Source organism: Hemiscyllium ocellatum, chromosome 2 (assembly GCF_020745735.1).
Source record: "Hemiscyllium ocellatum isolate sHemOce1 chromosome 2, sHemOce1.pat.X.cur, whole genome shotgun sequence".
NCBI lineage: Eukaryota > Metazoa > Chordata > Chondrichthyes > Orectolobiformes > Hemiscylliidae > Hemiscyllium > Hemiscyllium ocellatum.
Window position 1 is genome coordinate 2,257,574 of NC_083402.1, and position 24,208 is coordinate 2,281,781.

At 50.6% G+C, this 24,208-nt stretch overlaps 1 protein-coding gene and 1 long non-coding RNA gene across 2 annotated transcripts in view; one reads left to right on the forward strand and one right to left on the reverse strand.

Moving 5' to 3' along the window:
* Positions 1–20,425, reverse strand: part of LOC132826366 (uncharacterized) — an 89,021-nt gene extending 68,596 nt beyond the window's left edge. Inside the window, exon 1 of the long non-coding RNA XR_009645872.1 lies at positions 20,012–20,425. This is a non-coding gene — a long non-coding RNA (uncharacterized LOC132826366). The remainder of the gene's footprint in view (positions 1–20,011) is intronic.
* Positions 20,426–22,273: 1,848 nt separating this feature from the next.
* The window catches only part of spef2 (sperm flagellar 2), a 244,563-nt gene continuing 242,628 nt past the window's right edge, over positions 22,274–24,208 (forward strand). The window contains exon 1 of the mRNA XM_060847113.1: positions 22,274–22,331. Coding sequence (XP_060703096.1) covers positions 22,274–22,331 — 58 coding nt within the window. The remainder of the gene's footprint in view (positions 22,332–24,208) is intronic.

Here is a 24,208-nt window from a genome sequence, read left to right on the forward strand (position 1 = left end):
ACTGGATTCTCAAGGGGTTTGACAGGGTTAGAGCTGAGAGAGTGTTCCCCCTCAGGGGAGAGTCTGGGACCAGAGGGTACAGTCTCTGAATAAAGGAGCACCGATGTCAGACTGAGATGGGGAGGAATTCCTTCTCTCAGAGGGAACTCCTTGTCACAGAGCGAGCTGTGGGGGCAGAGTCCTTGTGTATATTTAAGGCTGAGAGAGATTCTAGATCAATCCGGGAATCAAGGAGAGAGGGCAGGAAAGTACATGAGGAATGTCGGAGCAGCCATGATCCGAGTGAATGGGGGAGCAGGTTTGAGAGGCTGAATAGCCCCCTCCTGGTCTGATTTCTTCTGGTTTTAATGGTGAACAACTGTGAAGATTCCACCCTTTGTGATTGTTTCACTGAAGACATTAATTAGTGAGAATGAAGACAGGGCCTCGAAACAAAACAAAGAAACTGCAGAGAAAATCAGAAGACAACTTATTGAAAAATATTTGTTTGGCTCTTGAGTCTCACCAACATTTTGTAAAGATTTCCCAGATTCTGAAATGACCCAGCGTTGGATTCTGTTTGACATTCTCTTCTGAAGCACTCAGTAATGGCTCAAAGTGAATGTGATGATTGTTGGTTTTAAAGGTGGACCCTGCCTTCTGTGAAGCTGACCTTCCTTTTGACAGTGTGTCTACTTGAAGGCTCAACTCTCTTGGTTTCTGACCACACTTTGTACCTAACAGTGTTCAAGATTCACAGGTTGCTTTCGCATACTCCTCGTTGTGTGACCACATCCTTTCTTCTCATTATCACCTCCTCCAGATCTGCACTCCACCTGGACAGACACACTGTGTGTTGTTTGAGCTGCTGGAGAGCCCACCGTGAGGTTTGAGAGGGTGGCAAAACTCCATTTACCATCTCTCAGCCCAGGACTGCAGTTTCTCCAAGTCCCCCTGTAACATTCTTCCACACTGTCCACCACTCCACTCACTTTAGTGCCATCTGCAAACTCACTAACCCATCCACCTATGCCTGCGTCCAAGTCATTTATAAAAATGACAAACAGCAGTGGTCCCAAAACAGATCCTTGTGGAACACCACTAGTAACCAGACTCCAGGCTGAATATTTCCCATCAACCACCACTCACTGCCTTCTTACAGAAAGCCAGTTTCTAATCTAGGCTGCTAAATCACCTTCAATCCCAGACCTCTGCATTTGCTCCAGTAGCCTACCATGTGGAACCTTATCAAAGAATAGGAAGCAAAGAGGAATGATAAACGGGTCCCTTACAGAATGGCAGATGCTGACTAGTGGGGTACCACAAGGTTCAGTGCTGGGACCACAGCTGTTTACAATATACATCAATAATATTGATGAAGGTATTAAAAATAATATTAACAAATTTGCTATTGATACTAAGCTGGGTGGCAGGGTGAAATGTGAGGAGGATGTTAGGAGATTACAGAGTGACCTGGACAGGTTAGGTGAGTGGTCAGATGCATGGCAGATGCAGTTTAATGTGGATAAATGTATGGTTATCCACTTTGGTGGCAAGAACATGAAGGCAGATTACTACCTAAATGGAGTCAAGTTAGGTAAAGGGGCAGTACAATGAGACCTAGGTATTCTTGTACATTAGAGTTGAAAATGTGTTGCTGGAAAAGCGCAGCAGGTCAGACAGCATCCAAAGAGCAGGAGAATCAACATTTCGGGCATGAGCCCTTCTTCAGGAATGTACACCAGTCAATGAAGGTAAGCATGCAGGTACAGCAGGTAGTGAAGAAAGCTAATAGCATGCTGGCCTTCATAACAAGAGGGATTGAGTATAGAAGCAAAGAGGTTCTTCTGCAGCTGTACAGGGCCCTGATGAGACCACACCTGGAGTGCTGTGTGCAGTTCTGGTCTCCAAATTTGAGGAAAGATATTCTGGCTATTGAGGGAGTGCAGCGTAGGTTCACGCGGTCAACTCCTGGAATGGAGGGATTACCTTACACTGAAAGACTGGAGCGACTGGGCTTGTATACCCTTGAGTTTAGAAGACTGAGAGGGGATCTGGTTGAGATGTATAAGATTATTAAAGGATTGGACACTCTGGAGGCAGGAAACATGTTTCCGCTGATGGGTGAGTGCCGAACCAGAGGACACAGCTTATAAATACGGGCTAGACCATTTAGGACAGAGATGAGGAGAAACATCTTCGCCCAGAGAGTGGTGGCTGTGTGGAATGCTCTGCCCCAGAGGGCAGTGGAGGCCCAGTCTCTGGATTCATTTAAGAAAGAGATGGATAGAGCTCTTAAAGATAGTGGGATCAAGGGTTATGGCGATAAGGCAGGAACAGGATACTGATTAAAGACGATCAGCCATGATCATAATGAATGGTGGTGCTGGCTCGAAGGGCAGAATGGCCTACTCCTGCACTTATTGTCTGTTGCTTTACTGAAGTCCATGTACACCATGTCAACTGCCCTACCCTTATCTACATGTTTGGTCACCTTCTCAAAAAACTCAATTGAGGTTTGTGAGACATGACCTGCCCTTGACGAAACCATGTTAACTATCTCTTATAATTTTTTTCAAAACTTTTCCTACAACAGACGGAAGGCTCACTGGTCTATAATTACCTGGGTCATCTCTCCTGCCCTTCTTTAACAATGGCACAACATGTGCAATCCTCCAGTCCTCTGGTATTAAACCTGTTGACAATGACAACTCAAAGATCAAGGCCAAAGGCTCGGCTATCTTCTCCCGAGTTTCCCAAAAACATTCTCGGAAAAATCCCATCCGGCCCAGGGGACTTGTCTACTTTCACACCTTCTTGAACTGATGACACCTCCCCTTTACTAACCTCAATCCTTTCTAGTCTAAGTGCCCATACCTCAGTCTTCTCCTCTACAATGAGGAGTGAGAACCTGGTGACCTCCAAGCAGTTTGATGCAATTGGACCATTTCAGCTTAATGGATGGTTTGGAATTTTCACAGCTGCATTTACAGGATTTCTCCAGAATATTATCCCAGCCTCCAACCACTATCAGTAACATTTCCACCATGGTGCCCATATTGTGTTTCTGTCTCTGTCCATTTATTACTCTTGACTGAGGTGTAAGACGTTGCTGGCCAGTTACCCATCCCAAATTGCCCAAGAAGTGAGTGACTAGCTCAGCCATTTCAGAGGGCAGCTAAGGGTCAACGACATTGCTGTGGGGCTGCAGCTACATGACCAGGTGAGGTGGGCAGACTTCCTCCCCTGAAGGACATTAGTGAGGGAGATGGGTTGGTGAACTCCGAGACAGTGGGTCAATGGTGACCGTCAGTCTGTTTTGATGAGACACTCTAATGGAGTGTCAGATAGTCATACAGTCAGAGATATACAGCATGGAAACAGTGGAAAAAGTCCATAGCCTGAAAACTTGTCTTTAAACATTTAGACTAAAATGTAATGCTGAATTATAGAACACATTTACTGCATTAGAAAATAGGTAAAAACAATGACTGCAGATGCTGGAAACCAGATTCTGGATCAGTGGTGCTGGAAGAGCACAGCAGTTCAGGCAGCTTTCGAGGAGCAGGAAAGTCGACGTTTCGGGCAAAAGCCCAGGGACACCTGGGCTCACCAAGTGATAACAGGATGCTGTAAGGCAATTAAGAACATTTGCCTTAGCATGGGTGAATCTGTGTGAACAGGAGACCAAGTGATAACATTCACAGCCGTTCCCTTGTGAAATTAATGACAGTGTTTGAATCTGACTCTGAAATGAAACTCAGTACCATTAAAAGCTTTGTAATTAATGGCTGGATCTTGTCCATTACAATAGATTCTTATTACCCCTTGCAAACAGGCAGTCACAGAGAGAAAAAAATACTCTGCTGTCACAAAACCCTGACCTGAGAGTTCACAAGGGCACTAGAGAGAGAAAGACCATTTTTGTGCTGAGGCTGTTGGAGCCAGTAGAAAATTAACTCTTAGTGCTGATCTGCTATGGATTGATTGTAATTGCATTTTGGGGCTTTCTGACAATCTTGAGCAGCCATTACCGGTTATTAAATACAAACTCTGTAAAAGGTAATATTGATGAAGACCTAACTCACTTGCTGTTTTTACAGACCACTCTGAGATCTTACAGACTGCCCCACTGTCACTTCTAACTAGTCAGATTTGAATTTGAATCACAAACTTGAAAAAAAAGGCATGTTAATTTGAGATTAATTAATTATTTTAAATACAACCGTGCAGTAACATTTCAGCCTCAGGTACAGAATGACTCTGTGCTTAAGATAAAAAGCAGGAATCTACTCCCAGCTTAAAATTATTCTAAACCTAACACTGAAGAGATTTTGACACAATCTGTTGGGAAGCCATTTTCTGGTCAAAGGTTTGCCCTCTTTGTTAAGAAGCCATTTTGTAAAACAATGATATCAGACACGTGAGCTGTGCAAGGTTACCTTATAACAGCTCCCACTTAACTTAGACTGGTACTTCCTTATGGAACTTAGAACATAGAAAGTACAGCACAGAGCAGGCCCTTCGGCCCACCATGTTGTGCTGAGATTTAATCCTAATGTAAAATATAACAAGCTAACCTACACACCCCTCAACTCACTGCTATCCATGTGCATGTCCAGCAGTCGCTTAAATGTCCCCAATGACTCTGCTTCCACCACCACAGCTGGCAATGCATTCCATACATTCACAACTCTCTGTGTAAAGAACCTACCTCTGACATCTCCTTTATACCTACCTTCTAATATCTTCAAACTATGACCCCCTGGTCCCAGTCAGTCCTGCCCTGGGGAAAAGTCTCTGGCTGTTGACTCTATCTACTCCTCTCATTATCTTGTACACCTCGATCAGGTCTCCTCTCTTCCTCCTTCTCTCCAGAGAGAAAAGTCTGAGCTTATTCAACCTTCCTTCATAAGGTAAGCCCTCCAGTCCAGGCAGCATCCTGGTAAACCTTCTTTACACCCTCTCCAAAGCCTCTGTATCTTTCCTATAGTAGGGCAACCAGAACTGGACACAATATTCCAAGTGTGGTCTCACCAGGGACTTGTAGAGCTGCAGCAAAACCTCGCGGCTCTTAAACTCAATCCCCTGTTAATGAAAGCCAAAACACCATTTGCTTTCTTAACAACCCTATCCACTTGGGTGGCAACTTTGAGGGATCTATGTACTTGTACACCCAGATCCCTCTGTTCCTCCACACTGCCAAGAATCCTGTCTTTAATCCTATATTCAGCATTCGAGTTTGACCTTCCAAAATCCATCACCTCACATTTATCCAGGTTGAATTCCATCTGCCATTTCTCAGCCCAGCTCTGCATCCTGTCTGTGTCGCGCTGCAGCCTGCAGTATCCCTGTATACTATCGACAACACCTCCAACCTTTGTGTCATCTGCAAATTTACTAACCCACCCCATAACCTCCTCATCCAAGTCATTTATAAAAACTACAAAGAGCAGAGGCCCAAGAACAGAGCCCTGTGGGACCCCACTCAACACTGACCTCCAGGCAGAATACTTCCCATCTACAACCACTCTCTGCCCTCTGTCAGCCAGCCAATTCTGAATCCAGAGCCAAATCTCCCTGTATCCCATACTTCCTGACTTTATGAATGAGCCGACCATGGGGAACCTTATCAAATGCCTTGCTGAAGTCCATATACACCACATCCACTGCACGACCATCATCCACCTGTCTTGTCACCCCCTCAAAGAACTCAATAATATTTGTGAGGCATGACCTGCCCCTCACAAAGCCATGCTGACTGCCTTTAATCACACTATGCTTTGCCAAATAGTCATAAATCCTATCCCTCAGGATTCTTTCCAAAACTTTGCTGACCACTGATGTAAGACTGACCGGTCTGTAATTGTCAGGGATTTCCCTATTACCCTTCTTGAAAAGAGGAACAACACTCACCTCCCTCCAGTCCTCCGGTACGACTCCTGTGGAGAGTGAGGAGGTAAATATCCTCACCAGCGACTTAGCAACCTCCTTTCTCGCTTCCCGGAGCAGCCTGGGATAAATCTGGTCTGGCCCTGGGGACTTATCAATCTTCATGTTTTCCAAAATTTCCAGCACATCAACTTCATCAATCTTGATCTGGTCAGGACTGTATCCTAGCTCCTCAAAGTTCTCATTCACAACAAGGTCCCTTTCCTTAGTGAAAACCGAAGCAAAAAACTCATTTAGGGCTTCCCCTATCTGCTCAGACTTCACACACAAGTTCCCTCCGCTATCCCTGACCGGCCCTACCTTCTCCCTGATCATTCTCTTATTCCTCACGTATAAGTAAAATGCCTTTGGGTTCTCCCTCATCCTTCCTGCCAAGCCTTTTTCGTGCCCCCTTTGTCTCTCCTCAGTCCATTTCTGAGCTCCTTTCTAGCAAGCCTGTAATCCTCTAAAGCTGTGCTAGATCCTTGCTCCCTCCACCTTACGTAAGCTGCCTTCTTCCTTTTGATGAGAAGTTCCTCTGTTCTCGTCATCCAAGGCTCCTTAATCTTACCCCTTCTTACCTGTCTCAGAGGAACAAATTAGTGCATCACTTGCAACAACTGCTCCTTAAACAGTCTCCACATGTCTGCTGTGTCCTTTCTGTGGAACAATTACTCCCAGTCTACACTTCCCAACTCCTGTCTGATAGCATCATAATTTCCTTTTCCCTAATTAAATATCTTTCCTCGGTAACTGCTCCTTTCCCTCTCCAAGACCAAGCTAAACGTGAGGCAGTTGTGGTCACTGTCACCAAAAAGTGCGCTCCCACCGCGGGATCTGACCCCTGCCCTGACTTGTTGCCAAGCACTAAATCCAAAGTGGCCCCTCCCCCTCTCTGTCTGTCTACACACTGGGTAAGGAACTCCTCCTGAACACACCTGACAAAAACGGCTCCAACCAAACCATCTGCACTTCGGAGGTTCCAGTCGATATTGGGAAAATTGAAGTCACCCATAACAACAACCCTGCTACATCTGCATTTTCCACAATCTGCCCACCGATGAGATCTTCAATCTCTCTACTGCTATTAGGGGGTCTGTATAAACCCCCCAATGCTGTGGCTGTTCCCTTGCTGTTCCTAACTTTCACCCATTCTGACTCAGTAGACAAACCTTCCTCAATAGCCTTCATTTCTGTAGCTGTGATGCACTCTCTGATTAACAATGCTACACCCCCTCCTCTTTGTCCACCCTTTAAATGCTCTAAACCCTGGAACATCAAGAACCCATTCCTGCCCCTGTGAAACCCCCGTCCCCATTATGGCCACAACATCGTATCCCCAAGTACTGATCCATGCTGTAAATTTGTCACTCTTATTCCAGACACTCCTTGTGTTAAAGCAGACACACTTTAACCGATCCCTTTGTTTCATCGTGTGAGAAACCTTCCTGATAGATTCACTATGTCCTGTCACTGTCCCGTCTGCAACTGACCCCCTCTCAGACATGTGGCTCTGATTCCCACCTCCCCCCCTGCCAAACTAGTTTAAACCCTCCCGAATCACCCGGCAAATCTCCCACCCAGGAATTTGTGCCCCTCCAGTTCAGGTGCGACCCATCCTTCATGTACAGGCCCCACCTTCCCCAGAAGGTATTCCAATGGTCTGGGTATCTGAAGCCCTCCCTCCTGCACCAGCCTCGCAGCCACATGTTAAGCTGCATTCGCTGCCTGTTCCTCATCTCACTATCTCGTGGCACCGGTAGCAAACCTGAGATCACTACTCTACTCATCCTGCTCTTCAGCTTCCAACCTCACTCTCTGTAGTGACTTTTCAGATCCTCAATCCCTTTCCTGGCTATATCGTTGGTGCCAATATGTACCACGATTTCTGCTCACCCTCCCCCCTTCAGAATCCTGTAAACCCGATTGGCGACATCCCGGACCCTGGAACCAGGGAGGCAACATACCTTCCGGGAGTCCGTTCCTGATCACAAACTCTCCTGTCACTCTGTCTAACTATTGAGTCCTCTACCACTAGCACTTTTCTATTCTCCCCCCATTCCCTTCCCCTCTGAGCCTCAATGCCAGGCTCAGTGCCAGAGATCTGACAGCTATGGCTTTCCCCTGGTAGGCTGTCCCCACCAGCTGTATTCAAAATGGTGTACTTATTGCTGAGGGGAACAGCCACAGGGGATCCCTGCTCTGACCGTCGGTTCCCTTTCCTCCCCCTGACAGTAACCCAGCTGTCCTTATCCTGTGTCTAGGGAGTGATCACCTCCCTGTACATCCTCTCAATTCCCCCTCAGCCTCCCGGATGATCCGTAGTTCATCCAGTTCCAGCTCCCGTTCCCTAACTCGGTTTGAGGAGCTGGAGTTGGGTCCACTTCCCACAGATGTAGTTGATAGAGACATGTGAAGTGTCTCTCACCTGCCACATTCTGCCGGAGGAACATCCAACTGCCCGAACATCCAGATCCCGCTCCTCGGAAAGCTCTCACAGGCCGAAACAAAGGAAGAGAAGAAGAAAAAAAGAGAAACCTGAAAACTTACTGACTCTTAGAACAGACTCTTAGTTAGGTTAGAGGAGGTGGGTGGGAGGGACGCTGTACCATGTAGGGTCTCGGGTTTAGATCTCACCCACTTAAAAACCTTCCCAGACGTCCTTCGCTCCTCCCTTGCACCTCTCGGCAAAATTATAGGAACTTATCTCCCCACAGGTACCTAACTCAGCTGGATTTCTCTTTCTCACCTGATGGATAGCTCAAGGCCTGTAGGAGTGGTCAGTCAAGCTCACACAGATGTGTCAATTAATCTTTCTTCCTTACAAACTATTGTCTTTCACTGTTATCTGTCTAATTAAGAACTTGCAATGTTTTTTATAAAGTTTTGTACACAGGAAGCCCCTTTGTACCAGTACATGGGAGTAGCCTGCTGGGGCATGTGAAGGTATCCTGGTACCCTACTCTCCCGGGTTATTAGAACCTAGTTAGTTTAGCTTATAGGTATCAGTGTTGTGTTGTAACAGTGATGCTATCAGTGAATAAAGAGGATGGCTAAAATTAAACTAAACTGTCTGTAAGAGGGTTTTATTCCAGATTTCCAAAGAGTATGATCTCCAGGACGAACCGAGAGAGAGGCGTTACAGGTTTGAGTCCACAAGGGATTCCCTGGGCCGCTTCAAATCTGTAGTTTAACAACAGACCCTACGGTCCAACCCGTCCACACCGACCAGATATCCCAACCCAATCTAGTCCCACCTGCCAGCACCCGGCCCATATCCCTCCAAACCCTTCCTATTCATATACCCATCCAAATGCCTCTTAAATGTTGCAATTGTACCAGCCTCCACCACATCCTCTGGCAGCTCATTCCATACACGTATCACCCTCTGTGTGAAAACGTTGCCCCTTAAGTCTCTTTTAAATCTTTCCCCTCTCACCCTAAACCTATGCCCTCTAGCTCTGGACTCCCCGAACCCAGGGAAAAAACTTTGCATATTTACCGTCTCCATGTCCCTCATAATTTTGTAAACCTCTCTCAGGTCATCCCTCAGCCTCTGATGCTCCAGGGGAAACAACCCCAGCCTGTTCAGCCTCTCCCTATAGCTCAGATCCTCCAACCCTGGCAACATCCTTGTAAATCTTTTCGGAACCCTTTCAAGTTTCACAACATCTTTCTGATAGGAAGGAGACCAGAATTGCACGCAATATTCCAACAGTGGCCTAACCAATGTCCTGTACAGCCGCAACATGACCTCCCAACTCCTGTACTCAGTACTCTGACCAATAAAGGAAAGCATACCAAACGCTGCCTTCATTATCCTATCGATCTGCGACTCCACTTTCAAGGAGCTATGAACCTCCACTCCAAGGTCTCTTTGTTCAGCAACACTCCCTAGGACCTTACCATTAAGTGTATAAGTCCTGCTAAGATTTGCTTTCCCAAAATGCAGCACCTCGCATTTATCTGAATTAAACTCCATCTGCCACTTCTCAGCCCATTGGCCCATCTGGTCAAGATCCTGTTATAATCTGAGGTAACCCTCTTCGCTGTCCACTACATCTCCAATTTTGGTGTCATCTGCAAACTTACTAACTGCACCTCTTATGCTCACATCCAAATCATTTATGTAAATGACAAAAAGTAGAGGACCCAGCACCGATCCTTGTGGCACTCCACTGGTCACAGGCCTCCAGTCTGAAAAACAACCCTCCACCACCAGATAAACTGTGGTTGGTTGTTTGATCATAATGAGCACCTCTTTAAAAAAAACCGGGAGAAAGTGAAGACTGCAGATGCTGGAGATCAGAGTTAAAACGTATTGTACTGGAAAAGCACAATCCGAGTTGATGTTTCGAGGATGAGCTCTTCATCAGGAATTCCTGATGATGCTCCTCAGATGCTGCCTGACCAGCTGTGCTTTTCCAGAACCACATTTTTTCCCTCTAAGCAGATGGGCCAGCATCAACCAAGACACCGAAAACAGCTTTCTCGTCTGACACCAGCCGGAATACTGTACAAAGTTAAAAATCACACAACACCAGCGCGGCGAGAGGAGTGTGGTGAAGCGATGGCTGCCGGGAAGGGTGAGTTTCCTCGCATTGAAAGGGATGGACCTCGGGAGTTGGGCCTCCATTTGCTGAAAGGTGTGAGGGAGGACCGAAGGGCTTGTGGGAAGTCATATTTGTGTGGTTGTGTTACCCGAAACACTACTCGGGTAATGTCTCCCAGCCATCCTCCTCCTCGAACCAGATTGATAAGGTAACGAGTTTATTTTTTATTCCTTATGTTTTCATTTGTTCTTTGGGAATTTAGAACAGTGGGGGATGGAGGTGAGGATAGTTGGATGTTCCTCCTGCAGTATGTGGGAGGTAAGGGTTACCTCTCCTGTCCCTGCTGACTACATCTGTGGGACATGCACCCAACTCCAGCTCCTCGAGAACCGCGTTAGGGATCTGGAGCTGGGTGAACTTCGGGATCATTCGGGAGGTGGAGGGGGTTATTGAGAGGAGTTACAGGGAGGGAGTCACACCTCAGGGACAAGAAAAAGGTAAATGGGTTACAGTCAGGGTATGGAAAGGGAACTGGCAGGCAGTGCAGGGATCCCCTGTGGCCGTTCCCCTCGATAACAAGTATACCGTTTTGGATACTGTTGGGGGGGGAATGACTTACCAGGGGAAAGCTGTGGGGCACCTGCTGCTCAGAAGGGAAAGGGGAAGAGGAGCAGAGCAGTAGTCATTGGGGACTCCATAGTTAGGGGGAGGGATAGGAGGTTCTGTGGGGATGAGAGAGACTCACGGTTGGTGTGTTGCCTCCCAGGTGCCTGGGTCTGTGATGTCTCTGATCGTGTTTTCGGGATCCTTAAGGGGGAGGGGGAGCAGCCCCAAGTCATGGTCCACGTTGGCACCAACGATATTGGTAGGAAGAGAGTTGGGGATTTAAGGCAGAAATTCAGGGAGCTAGGATGGAAGCTTAGAGCTAGGACGAACAGAGTTGTTGTCTCTGGATTGTTGCCTGTGCCACGTGCTAGTGAGGCAAGGAATAGGGAGAGAGAGGAGTTGAATACGTGGCTACAGGGATGGTGCAGGAGAGTGGGTTTTGGATTCTTGGATAATTGGGGCTCTTTCTGGGGTAGGTGGGACCTCTACAAGCAGGATGGTCTTCATCTGAACCAGAGGGGTACCAATATCCTGGGGGGGATATTCACTAAGGCTATTGGGGGGGGTTTAAACTAATCCAGCAGGGGGATGGGAACCGAGATTGTCGTTCGAGTATACAGGAGGATGAGAGTAGGGAGGTCCGAAATCAAGTTTCAGGGACATAAGATGGCACCAGCAAGCAAGAAATTGGTTTGAAGTGTGTCTACTTCAACGCCAGGAGCATCCGGAATAAGGTGGGTGAACTTGCAGCATGGGTTGGTACCTGGGACTTCGATGTTGTGGCCATTTCGGAGACATGGATAGAGCAGGGACAGGAATGGTTGTTGCAGGTTCCAGGATTTAGATGTTTCAGTAAGAACAGAGAAGATGATAAAAGAGGGGGAGGTGTGGCATTGTTGGTCAAGGACAGTATTACAGTTGCAGAAAGGATGTTTGGAGACTCGTCAACTGAGGTAGTATGGGCTGAAGTTAGAAACAGGAAAGGAGAGGTCACCCTGTTGGGAGTTTTCTATCGGCCTCCAAATAGAATAGAGGAAAGGATAGCAAAGATGATTCTGGACAGGAGTGAGAGAGACAGGGGAGTTATCATGGGGGACCTCAACTTTCCAAATATTGACTGGGAACACTATAGTACGAGTACTATCGATGGGTCAGTTTTTGTCCAGTGTGTGCAGGAGGGCTTCCTGACACAGTATGTAGACAGGCCAACAAGGGGCGAGGCCACATTAGATTTGGTACTGGGTAATGTACCCAGCCAGGTGTTAGACTTGGAGGTAGGTGAGCACTTTGGAGTTAGCGATCACAATTCTGTTATGTTTACGTCAGTGATAGAAAGGGATAGGCGTATACCATTGAGCAAGGATTACAGCTGGAGGAAAGGCAATTACGATGCGATTAGGCAAGATTTAGGAAGCATAGGATGGGGAAGGAAACTACAAGGGATAGGTACATAAGGAATGTGCAGCTTATTCAAGGAAAAGCTCCTGTGTGTCTTAGATAAGTAGATTAGATTACTTTTAGATTACTTACAGTGTGGAAACAGGCCCTTCGGCCCAACAAGTCCACACTGACTCGCTGAAGCGAAACCCACCCATACCCCTACATTTACCCCTTACCTAACACTACGGGCAATTTAGCATGGCCAATTCACCTGACCTGCACATCTTTGGACTGTGGGAGGAAACCGGAGCACCCGGAGGAAACCCATGCAGACACGGGGAGAATGTGCAAACTCCACACAGTCACCCGAGGTGGGAGTTGAACCCGGGCCTCTGGCGCTGTGAGGCAGCAGTGCTAACCACTGAGCCACCGTGCCGCCCACGCACAGTATGTACCTGTCAGGCAGGGAGGAAGCTGTACAGCGCGGGAGCTGTGGTTTACGAAGGAAGTGGAATCTCTGGTCAAGAGGAAGAAGAAGGCTTATGTTAGGATGAGATGTGAAGGCTCAGTTAGGTCGCTAGAGGGTTACAGGGTAGCCAGGAAAGACCTAAAGAGAGAGCTCAGAAGAGCCAGGAGGAGACATGAGAAGTTGTTGGAGGATACGATCAGGCTAAACCCTCAGGCTTTCTACAGGTATTTAAGGAATAAAAGAATAATGAGAGTAAGATTAAGGCCAATCAAGGATAGAAACATAGAAGACATAGAAACATAGAAAAAATACAGCGCAGTACAGGCCCTTCGGCCCTCGATGTTGTGCCGACCAAAGCCTACCTAACCTACACTAGCCCAATAACTTCCATATGCTTATCCAATGCCCGCTGAAATGACCATAAAGAAGGAGAGTTCACCACTGCTACTGGCAGGGCATTCCATGAACTCACAACCCGCTGAGTAAAGAATCTTCCCCTAACATCTGTCCTAAACCTACTACCGCTTAATTTAAAGCTGTGTCCCCTAGTAACAACTGACTCCATTAGCGGTAAAAGGTTCTTAGTATCTACCCTATCTAAACCCCTAATCATCTTATACACCTCTATCAAATCTCCCCTAAACCTTCTTTTCTCCAATGAGAACAGCCCCAAGTGCCTCAGCCTTTCCTCAAACGATTTTCCTACCATGCCAGGCAACATCCTGGTAAACCTCCTCTGCACTCGTTCCAATGCCTCCACATCCTTCCTATAGTATGGCGACCAAAACTGCACACAATACTCCAGATGAGGCCGCACCAGAGTCTTATACAACTGCAACATGACCTCAGGACTCCGGAACTCAATTCCTCTACCAATAAAGCCCAGTACACCATATGCCTTCCTCACAGCACTATTTACCTGGGTGGCAACTTTCAGAGATCTGTGTACACGGACACCAAGATCCCTCTGCTCATCCACACTACCAAGTAGCCTACCATTAGCCCAGTAATCCATCTTCTTGTTACTCCTACCAAAGTGAATGACTTCACACTTAGCTACATTGAACTCCATTTGCCACCTTTCTGCCCAGCTCTGCAACTTATCTATATCCCGCTGTAACCTGCCACATCCTTCTTCGCTGTCCACAACTCCACCGACTTTTGTGTCATCCGCAAACTTGCTCACCCAGCTTTCAAGCCCTTCCTCTAGATCATTTATAAAGATAACAAACAGCAATGGTCCCAAAACAGATCCCTGTGGAACACCGCTAGTAACTGCACTCCAAGATGAACCTAGTCCATCAACTACTACCCTCTGTCTCCTTCCAGCCAGCCAATTCCTAATCCAAACCTCTAATGCACCCTCAATGCCATACCTCCGTAGTTTTAGCATTAGCCTACCATGGGGTACCTTATCGAACGCCTTAGTAAAATCCATATACACAACATCTACTGCTCTACCCTCGTCCACCTCCTTAGTCACCTTCTCAAAGAACTCAATAAGGTTTGTGAGGCACGACCTGCCCTTCACAAAACCATGCTGACTATCCTTGATCACATTATTCCTATCCAGATGTTCATAAATCTTATCCCTTACAATTCTCTCTAAGACTTTGCCCACCACAGAAGTGAGACTCACTGGCCTATAGTTACTCGGGCTATCCCTACTCCCCTTCTTGAACAAAGGGACCACATTCACTATCCTCCAGTCTTCTGGTACTATTCCCGTTGACAATGACGACATAAAAATCAAGGCCAATGGCTCTGCTATCTCCTCCCTAGCTTCCCATAGGATCCTAGAATAAATGCCATCAGGCCCAGGAGACTTATCTATTTTCATCCTTTCCAGTATTCCCCAGACCTCTTCCCTACATACCTCAAGGCCATCCATTCTAATCACTTGTGACTCAATATTCACATCAGCAATAGTGTCCTGTTCCTGAGTGAATACTGATGAAAAGTATTGATTTAGTGTCTCTCCAATCTCCTCCGCCTCCACACACAACTTCCCACTACTATCCTTGACTGGACCGATACCTACCCTAGTCATCCTTTTATTCCTGACATACCTATAGAAAGCCTTTGGGTTTTCCCTAATCCTACCAACTAAGGACTTTTCATGTCCCCTTCTCGCTGCTCTTAGCTCTCTCTTTAGATCCTTCCTGGCTACCTTATAACCCTCAATCGCCCCAACTGAACCTTCACGCCTCATCTTTACATATGCCGCCCTCTTCCCTTTCACAAGGGATTCCAATTCCTTATTAAACCACGGCTCCCTCACAAGACCCTTTACACCATGCCTGACTGGTACACACTTATCAAGGACACTCAGTAGCTGTTCCTTGAACAATCTCCACATATCATTAGTGTTCTTCTCTTGAAGCCTGTTTTTCCAATCCACACATCCTAAGTCATGCCTCACCGCATCATAATTTCCCTGCCCCCAGCTATAACTCTTGCCCTGCAGTGCACACTTATCCCTCTCCATCACTGGAGTAAAAGTCACCGAGTTGTGGTCACTGTCCCCGAAGTGCTCACCTACCTCCAAGTCTAACACCCGGCCTGGTTCATTACCTAGAACCAAATCCAGTATAGCCTCACCTCTTGTTGGCCTGTCTACATATTGTGTCAGGAAACCCTCCTGCACACATTGGACAAACACCGACCCATCTAACGAACTCGAGCTATAGCTTTCCCAGTCAATATCTGGGAAGTTAAAGTCCCCCATAACAACCACCCTGCTACTTTCACTCTTCTCCTGAATCATCCTCGCAATACTATCCTCTACGTCTCTCGGACTATTAAGAGGCCTGTAGAAAACTCCTAACAGGGTGACCTCATCTTTCCTATTTCTAACCTCAGCCCAAACTACCTCAGATGGCAAGTCTTCCTCCATCGTCCTTTCCACTGCTGTAATACTATCCTTGACAAGCAATGCCACACTTCCCCCTCTTTTACCCCCATGTCTGACCCTACTAAAACATTTAAACCCTGGAACCTGCAACAGCCATTCCTGCCCCTGTTCTACCCATGTCTCTGTAATGGCCACAACATCGAAGTCCCAGGTACCAACCCACGCTGCAAGTTCACCTACCTTATTTCTTATACTTCTGGCATTGAAGTATACACACTTCAAGCCACCTTCCTGTTTACAGGCACCCTCCTTCGAGATCGATGCTCTGTTCCTAACCTCCCTACACTCAAGGTCCTGTACCCTAAAGCTACAGTCCAGGTTCCCATGCCGCTGCAGAGTTAGTTTAAACCCTCCCAAAGAGCACTAGCAAACCTCCCCCCAAGGATACTGGTGCCCCCCAGGTTCAGGTGTAGACCATCCTGTTTATAGAGGTCCCACCTTCCCCAGAAAGAACCCCAGTTGTCCAGAAACCGGAATCCCTCCCTCCTGCACCATCCCTGTAGCCACGCATTTAACTGCGTGGGAAGTTGTGTATGGAGTCAGAGGAGATAGGGGAAGCACTAAATGAATATTTTTCAACACCATTCACTCAAGAAAATGACAATGTTGTTGAGGAGAATACTGAGATACAGGCTACTAGACTGGGTGGGATTGAGGTTCACAAGGAAGAGGTATTAGAAATCCTGCAGAGTGTGAAAATAGATAAGTCCCCTGGGCCGGATGGGATTTATCCCAGGATCCTCTGGGAAGCCAGGGAGGAGATTGCTGAGCCTTTGGCATTGATCTTTAAATCATCATTGTCTACAGGAATAGTGCCAGAAGACTGGAGGATAGCAAATGTGGTTCCCCTGTTCAAGAAGGGGAGTAGAGACAACCCTGGTAATTATAGACCAGTGAGCCTTACTTCAGTTGTTGGTAAAGTGTTGGAAAAGGTTATAAGAGATAGGATTTGTAATCATCTAGAAAAGAATAATTTGATTAGGGATAGTCAGCACGGTTTTGTGAAAGATAGGTTGTGCCTCACAAACCTTATTGAGTTCTTTGAGAAAGTGACCAAACAGGTAGATGAGAGTAAACCGGTTGATTTGGTGGATATGGATTTCAGCAAGGTGTTCGATAAGGTTCCCCACAGTAGGCTATTGTACAAATCAAAACGCCATCCCATATTCCCAATTCCTTCGTCAAAACGCCATCCCATATTCCCAATTCCTTCGTCTCCGCCGCATCTGCTCCCAGGAGGACCAATTCCAACACCGCACAGCCCAGATGGCCTCCTTCTTCAAGGACCGCAGATTCCCCCCAGACGTGATCGACGATGCCCTCCACCGCATCTCCTCCACTTCCCGCTCCTCCGCCCGCCACCAAGACAGAACCCCACTGGTTCTCACCTACCACCCCACCAACCTCCGCATACAACGTATCATCCGCCGCCATTTCCGCCACCTCCAAACGGACCCCACCACCAAGGATATATTTCCCTCCCCTCCCCTATCAGCATTCCGCAAGGACCACTCCCTTCGTGACTCCCTCGTCAGATCCACACCCCCCACCAACCCAACCTCCACCCCCGGCACCTTCCCCTGCAACCGCAGGAAATGTAAAACTTGCGCCCACACCTCCACACTCACTTCCCTCCAAGGCCCCAAGGGATCCTTCCATATCCGCCACAAGTTCACCTGTACCTCCACACACATCATCTATTGCATCCGCTGCACCCGATGTGGCCTCCTCTATATTGGGGAGACGGGCCGCTTACTTGTGGAACGCTTCAGAGAACACCTCCGGGCCGCCCGAACCAACCAACCCAATCACCCCGTGGCTCAACACTTTAACTCTCCCTCCCACTCCACCGAGGACATGCAGGTCCTTGGACTCCTCCACCGGCAGAACACAACTACACGACGGCTGGAGGAGGAGCGCCTCATCTTCCGCCTGGGAACCCTCCAACCACAAGGAATGAACTCAGATTTCTCCAGTTTCCTCATTTCCCCTCCCCCCACCTTGTCTCAGTCGGTTCCCTCAACTCAGCACCGCCCTCCTAACCTGCAATCCTCTTCCTGACCTCTCCGCCCCCACCCCACTCCGGCCTATCACCCTCACCTTGACCTCCTTCCACCTATCCCACCTCCATCGCCCCTCCCCCTAGTCCCTCCTCCCTACCTTTTATCTTAGCCTGCTTGGCTCTCTCTTATTCCTGATGAAGGGCTTATGCTCGAAACGTCGAATTCTCTATTCCTGAGATGCTGCCTGGCCTGCTGTGCTTTGACCAGCAACACACTTGCAGCTATTGTACAAAATGCAGAGGAATGGGATTGTGGGAGATATAGCAGTTTGGATCAGTAATTGGCTTGCTGAAAGAAGACAGATGGTGGTGGTTAATGGGAATGTTCATCCTGGAGTCCAGTTACCAGTGGTGTACCACAAGGGTCGGTGTTGGGTCCACTGCAGTTTGTCATTTTTATAAACGACCTGGATGAGGGGGTAGAAGGGTGGGTTAGTAAATTTGCAGATGACACTAAGGTCGGTGGAGTTGTGGATAGTGACGAAGGATGTTGTAGGTTACAGAGAGACATAGATAAGCTGCAGAGCTGGGCTGAGAGGTAGCAAATGGAGTTTAATGCAGACAAGTGTGAGGTGATTCACTTTGGTCAGAGTAACCGGAATGCAAAGTCCTGGGCTAACGGTAAGATTCTTGGTAGTGTAGATGAGCAGAGCGATCTCGGTGTCCATGTACACAGATCCCTGAAAGTTGCCACCCAGGTTGACAGGGTTGTTAAGAAGGCATAGTGTTTTAGCTTTTATTAATAGAGGGATCGAGTTCCGGAACCATGAGGTTATGCTACAGCTGTACAAAACTCTGGGTGCAACCACACTTGGAGTATTGTGTACAGTTCTGGTCACCGCATTATAAGAAGGATGTGGAAGCTTTGGAAAGGGTGCAGAGGAGATTTACCAGGATGTTGCCTGGTATGGAGGGAAGGTCTTAGGAGGAAAGGCTGAGGGACTTGAGGCTGTTCTCATTAGAGAGAAGAAGGTTGAGAGGTGACTTAATAGAGACATACAAGATAATCAGAGGGTTAGATAGGGTGGACAGGGAGAGCCTTTTTCCAAGTATAATAATGGCGAGCACGGGGGGGCATAGCTTTAAATTGAGGGGTGATAGATACAGGACAGATTAGATTAGATTAGATTACTTACAGTGTGGAAACAGGCCCTTCGGCCCAACAAGTCCACACCGACCCACCGAAGCGCAACCCACCCATACCCCTACATTTACCCCGTACCTAACACTATGGGCAATTTAGCATGGTCAATTCACCTGACCCGCACATCTTTGGACTGTGGGAGGAAACTGGAGCACCCGGAGGAAACCCACGCAGACACGGGGAGAACGTGCAAACTCCACACAGACAGTCAGTCGCCTGAGTTGGGAATGTCAGAGGTAGTTTCTTTACTCAGAGAGTAGTAAGGGTATGGAATGCTTTGCCTGCAACGGTAGTAGATTCGCCAACTTTAAGTACATTTAAGTTGCCATTGGACAAGCATATGGACGTACATGGAATAGTGTAGGTTAGATGGGCTTCAGATTGGTATGACAGGCTGGCGCAACATCGAGGGCTGAAGGGCCTGTACTGCGCTGTAACGTTCTATGTTCTATGCTCTATAACACCAGGTTATAGTCCAACAGGAAGCACACTAGCTTCCAAATAAACCTGTTGGACTATAACCTGGTGTTGTGTGATTTTTAACTTTGTACACCCCAGTCCAACACCGGCGTTTCCAAATCTGGAATACTGTAAACAGCTGAGACTCTGTACTTAAGGAAGGATACGCTGGCATTGACAGGAATGATAACGGATGAATGGACACTGCAACAGTTGCCAGGCAGGTCTGTCCCCTCCCAGTTGGGGAACTCTTCAGTGTCCAATCTGCGGGTAAGGTAGCCTTTGAGATACACAAAGCAGAAACTGACAGCCAAGTGCCACACCCATGAAGACAGCTTCAACTGTGACCTTGGGGTCATGTCACACTACGTCTAACCTCACCACACTGCTCTGTATCTGTAAAATCTTCCTGATTGTCCCTGCTTTGACAACCTCTTATAATCTCTCTACCTTAGTTAGTTTGTGCAGTTTTACTTGTTACCTTGGTTAGACCCTCAGCATGTGACTCTCATACCTGACATGTTATTCCAACCATTTGGTTTGTCTCCAGTAGCAGCTTATGTTCAGTTTTTTTGCATTTATCTTTCTGCCTCATTTAATGAGAGTACAGATCATCCCTTCGCTTGTCATTCAGCTGTTGACACTTCACTCACACCGTCTAACACTCTTGGTCACCTGCAGAGACCAATATTCCACTCGCCACTTACACCATTTATATGATCTTCTGATCCCTCTGCCCTGGATCTATCTGACCACAAACGGTGTGTGTGTTTCTCTCTCACTTCACGTGACCGAGGGGCAACACTCTGAAACTTAGTGATCTCAAATAAACCTGTTCGACTATACCCTGGTGCTGTCTGCCTTCGGGCTGACTGCAGTAAGATGGTGGTGGAGGAGCAGGGAGCCGGGAGGGACTGAGCCGGGAGGAGGACTGAGCCGGGAGGGGGGCTGAGCCGGGAGGGACTGAGCCGGGAGGGGGGCTGAGCCGGGAGGGGGGCTGAGCCGGGAGGGGGGCAGAGCCGGGAGGGGGGCTGAGCCGGGAGGGGGGCTGAGCCGGGAGGGACTGAGCCGGGAGGAGGACTGAGCCGGGAGGGGGGCTGAGCCGGGAGGGGGGCTGAGCCGGGAGGGGGGCTGAGCCGGGAGGGGGGCTGTAGAGTTTCATTCCCTCTTGTTGGTGCCGCACATTCACCCCTACCCTCCCTCAGCCTCACCCTCCCTCAGCCTCACCCACCCTCCCTCTCCCTCCCCCACCCTCACCCTCCCTCACTCTGCCCCCACCCACCCTCACCCTCCCTCAGCCTCACCCTCCCACAGTTTCCCCTCCCTCAGTCTCAGCCTCACCCTCCCTCAGCCTCACCCTCCCTCGCCCTCAGCCTCACCCGCCCGCAGTCTCCCTCTCCCTCAGTCTCACCCTCCTTCAGCCTCCCTCAGTCTCTTCTCCCTCACCCTCACCCTCCCTCAGTCTCCCTCACCCTCATCCTCCCTCAGTCTCTTCTCCCTCACCCTCACCCTCCCTCAGTCTCCCTCAGCCTCACCCTCCCTCAGCCTCACCCTCACCCTCCCTCAGTCTCTTCTCTCTCACCGTCACTCACCCTCAGTCTCCCTCTCCCTCAGTCTCACCCTGTCTCACCTTCCCTCACTCACCCTCAGCCTCATCCTCCCTCCGTCTCTTCTCCCTCTCCCTCAGTCTCACACTCCCTCACCCTCCCTCAGCCTCACCCTCACCCTCCCTCAGTCTCTTCTCTCTCACCGTCACTCACCCTCAGTCTCCCTCTCCCTCAGTCTCACCCTGTCTCACCTTCCCTCACTCACCCTCAGCCTCCCTCACCCTCAGCCTCATCCTCCCTCCGTCTCTTCTCCCTCTCCCTCAGTCTCACACTCCCTCAGCCTCCCTCAGCCCAACCCTCCCTCACCCTCGACCTACCTCAGCCACTTCTCCCTCAGTCTCTCTCTCCCTCACCCTCAGTCTCTTCTCCCCCACCCTCACCCACACCCTCCCTCAACCTCACCCTCCCTCCGCCTCCCTCACCCTCACCCACCCTCAGTCTCACCCTCCTGCAATCTCTTCTCCCTCAGTCTCCCTCCCTCTCACCCTCACCCTCCCTCACTCACTCTCACCCTCCCTCAGTCTCTTCTCCCACACCCTCCCCCTCCCTCAGCCTCCCTCAGTCTCTTCTCCCTCAGCCTCACCCTCCCCCAGCCTCACCCTCCTTCGCCCTCAGCCTCACCCGCCCTCAGCCTCACCCACCCACACCCTCACCCCAGTCTCTTCTCCCTCAGTCTCCCTCTCCCTCAGTCTGCATAACCCTCCCTCACCCTCACCCTCCCTCAGTCTCTTCTCCCTCTCCCCCAGTCTCACCCTCACCTTCCCTCAGTCTCACCCTACCCCAGCCTCACCCTCCCCCAGTCTCTTCTCCCTCACCCTCCCTCAGTCTCTTCTCTCTCACCCTCCCCCTCCCTCAGTCACTGTCCAAGGAGCGGGTCCTCTGCGTCATCAGGAGGCGGGGCCCAGTGACTAAGGGGCGGGGCCCGGTCTGTAGGGGCGGGGCTCCGATTCCAATTGGGCGGGGCCCGCCCCCGGTGGCTGTGGCCCAGTCCACAGGGGGCGGTCCCTGTGCGCAGTGGGCGGGCCCTAGGTCCAGGGGGCGGTCCCTGTGCGCAGTGGGCGGGCCCTAGGTCCAGGGGGCGGTCCCTGTGCGCAGTGGGCGGGGCCCTGTCTCCATGGTGACAGTGACCATAGGAACCGCGGCAGCGTCTCCCTGCTCCCGGAGCCGCCATGACCGACATCTTGTGTCAGTGGCTCAATGAGGATGTGGGGCTGTCCCGGAGAGTGGGTGAGGAGAGTGAGGGGGGTGGGGGGGCTGAGGAGAGTGAGGGGGGGGGGGCTGAGGAGAGTGAGGGGGGGGGGCTGAGGAGAGTGAGGGGGGGGGCTGAGGAGAGTGAGGGGGGGGCTGAGGAGAGTGAGGGGGGGGCTGAGGAGAGTGAGGGGGGGCTGAGGAGAGTGGGGGGGGCTGAGGAGAGTGAGGGGGGGGGCTGAGGAGAGTGGGGGGGGCTGAGGAGAGTGGGGGGGGGCTGAGGAGAGTGAGGGGGGGGGCTGAGGAGAGTGAGGGGGGGCTGAGGAGAGTGAGGGGGGGCTGAGGAGAGTGAGGGGGGGGCTGAGGAGAGTGAGGGGGGTGAGGGGTGAGGAGAGTGAGGGGGGTGAGGAGTGAGGGGGTGAGGGGGGTGAGGAGTGAGGGGGGTGAGGGGGGTGAGGAGTGAGGGGGGTGAGGAGTGAGGGGGCTGAGGAGAGTGAGGGGGGTGAGGGGGGTGAGGGGTGAGGAGAGTGAGGGGGGTGAGGGGTGAGGAGAGTGAGGGGGGTGAGGGGTGAGGGGGCTGAGGAGAGTGAGGTGGGTGAGGGGTGAGGAGAGTGTGGGGGGTGAGGGGTGAGGAGAGTGAGGGGGGTGAGGAGTGAGGGGGTGAGGGGGGTGAGGAGTGAGGGGGGTGAGGGGGGTGAGGAGTGAGGGGGCTGAGGAGAGTGAGGGGGGTGAGGGGGGTGAGGGGTGAGGAGAGTGAGGGGGGGTGAGGGGTGAGGAGAGTGAGGGGGGTGAGGGGTGAGGGGGCTGAGGAGAGTGAGGTGGGTGAGGGGTGAGGAGAGTGTGGGGGGTGAGGGGTGAGGGGGCTGAGGAGAGTGAGGGAGTGAGGGGTGAGGAGAGTGAGTGGGTGAGGAGAGTGAGGGGGTGAGGAGAGTGAGGGGGGTGAGGGGTGAGGAGAGTGAGGGGGGTGAGGGGTGAGGAGAGTGAGGGGGGTGAGGAGTGAGGGGGCTGAGGAGAGTGAGGGGGTGAGGGGGGTGAGGGGTGAGGGGTGAGGAGAGTGAGGGGGGTGAGGGGTGAGGGGGCTGAGGAGAGTGAAGTGGGTGAGGGGTGAGGAGAGTGGGGGGGTGAGGGGTGAGGGGGTGAGGAGAGTGAGGGGGTGAGGAGAGTGAGGGGGGTGAGGGGTGAGGAGAGTGAGGGGGGTGAGGGGTGAGGAGAGTGAGGGGGTGAGGGGGTGAGGGGTGAGGAGTGTGAGGGGGGTGAGGAGAGTGAGGGGGGTGAGGGGTGAGGAGAGTGAGGGGGTGAGGAGAGTGAGGGGGGTGAGGGGTGAGGAGAGTGAGGGGGGTGAGGAGAGTGAGGGGGGTGAGGGGTGAGGAGAGTGGGGGGTGAGGGGTGAGGAGAGTGAGGGGGGTGAGGAGAGTGAGGGGTGAGGGGGTGAGGGGGGAGAGTGAAGAGAGTGAGGGGGGAAGAAGAGGGGAGTGAGTGACGGGGGAGGGAGAGGGAGGAGAGTGAGGGGGGAGAGAGGGAGGAGATGGAGGAGAGTGAGGGGGAGAGAGGGAGGAGGGTGGGGGGAAGTGGGGGAGAGAGGGGTCAGAGAGGGAGGAGAGTGGGGGGAGAAGGGGAGAGGGGGAAGGGAGGGAGGGGGAGTGAGGGAAGGGAGTGAGGGGGAAAGTAAGGGGAGTGGGGGAAGAGTGAGGGGGGAGTGGGGGAAGAGTGAGGGGGAGTGGGGGAAGAGTGAGGGGGGAGAGGAGGAGAGTGAGGGAGGGGTGGGAGAGGGGGAGAGTGAGGGAGGGGAGGGAGTGGGGTGTGAGGGGGAGAGTGAGGGGGAGAGTGAGTGGGGAGGGAGAGGGGAGTGAGGGGGGAGAATGAGGGGGTAGAGAGAGGGGAGTGAGGGGGGAGCATGAGTGGGAGGGAGAGGGGAG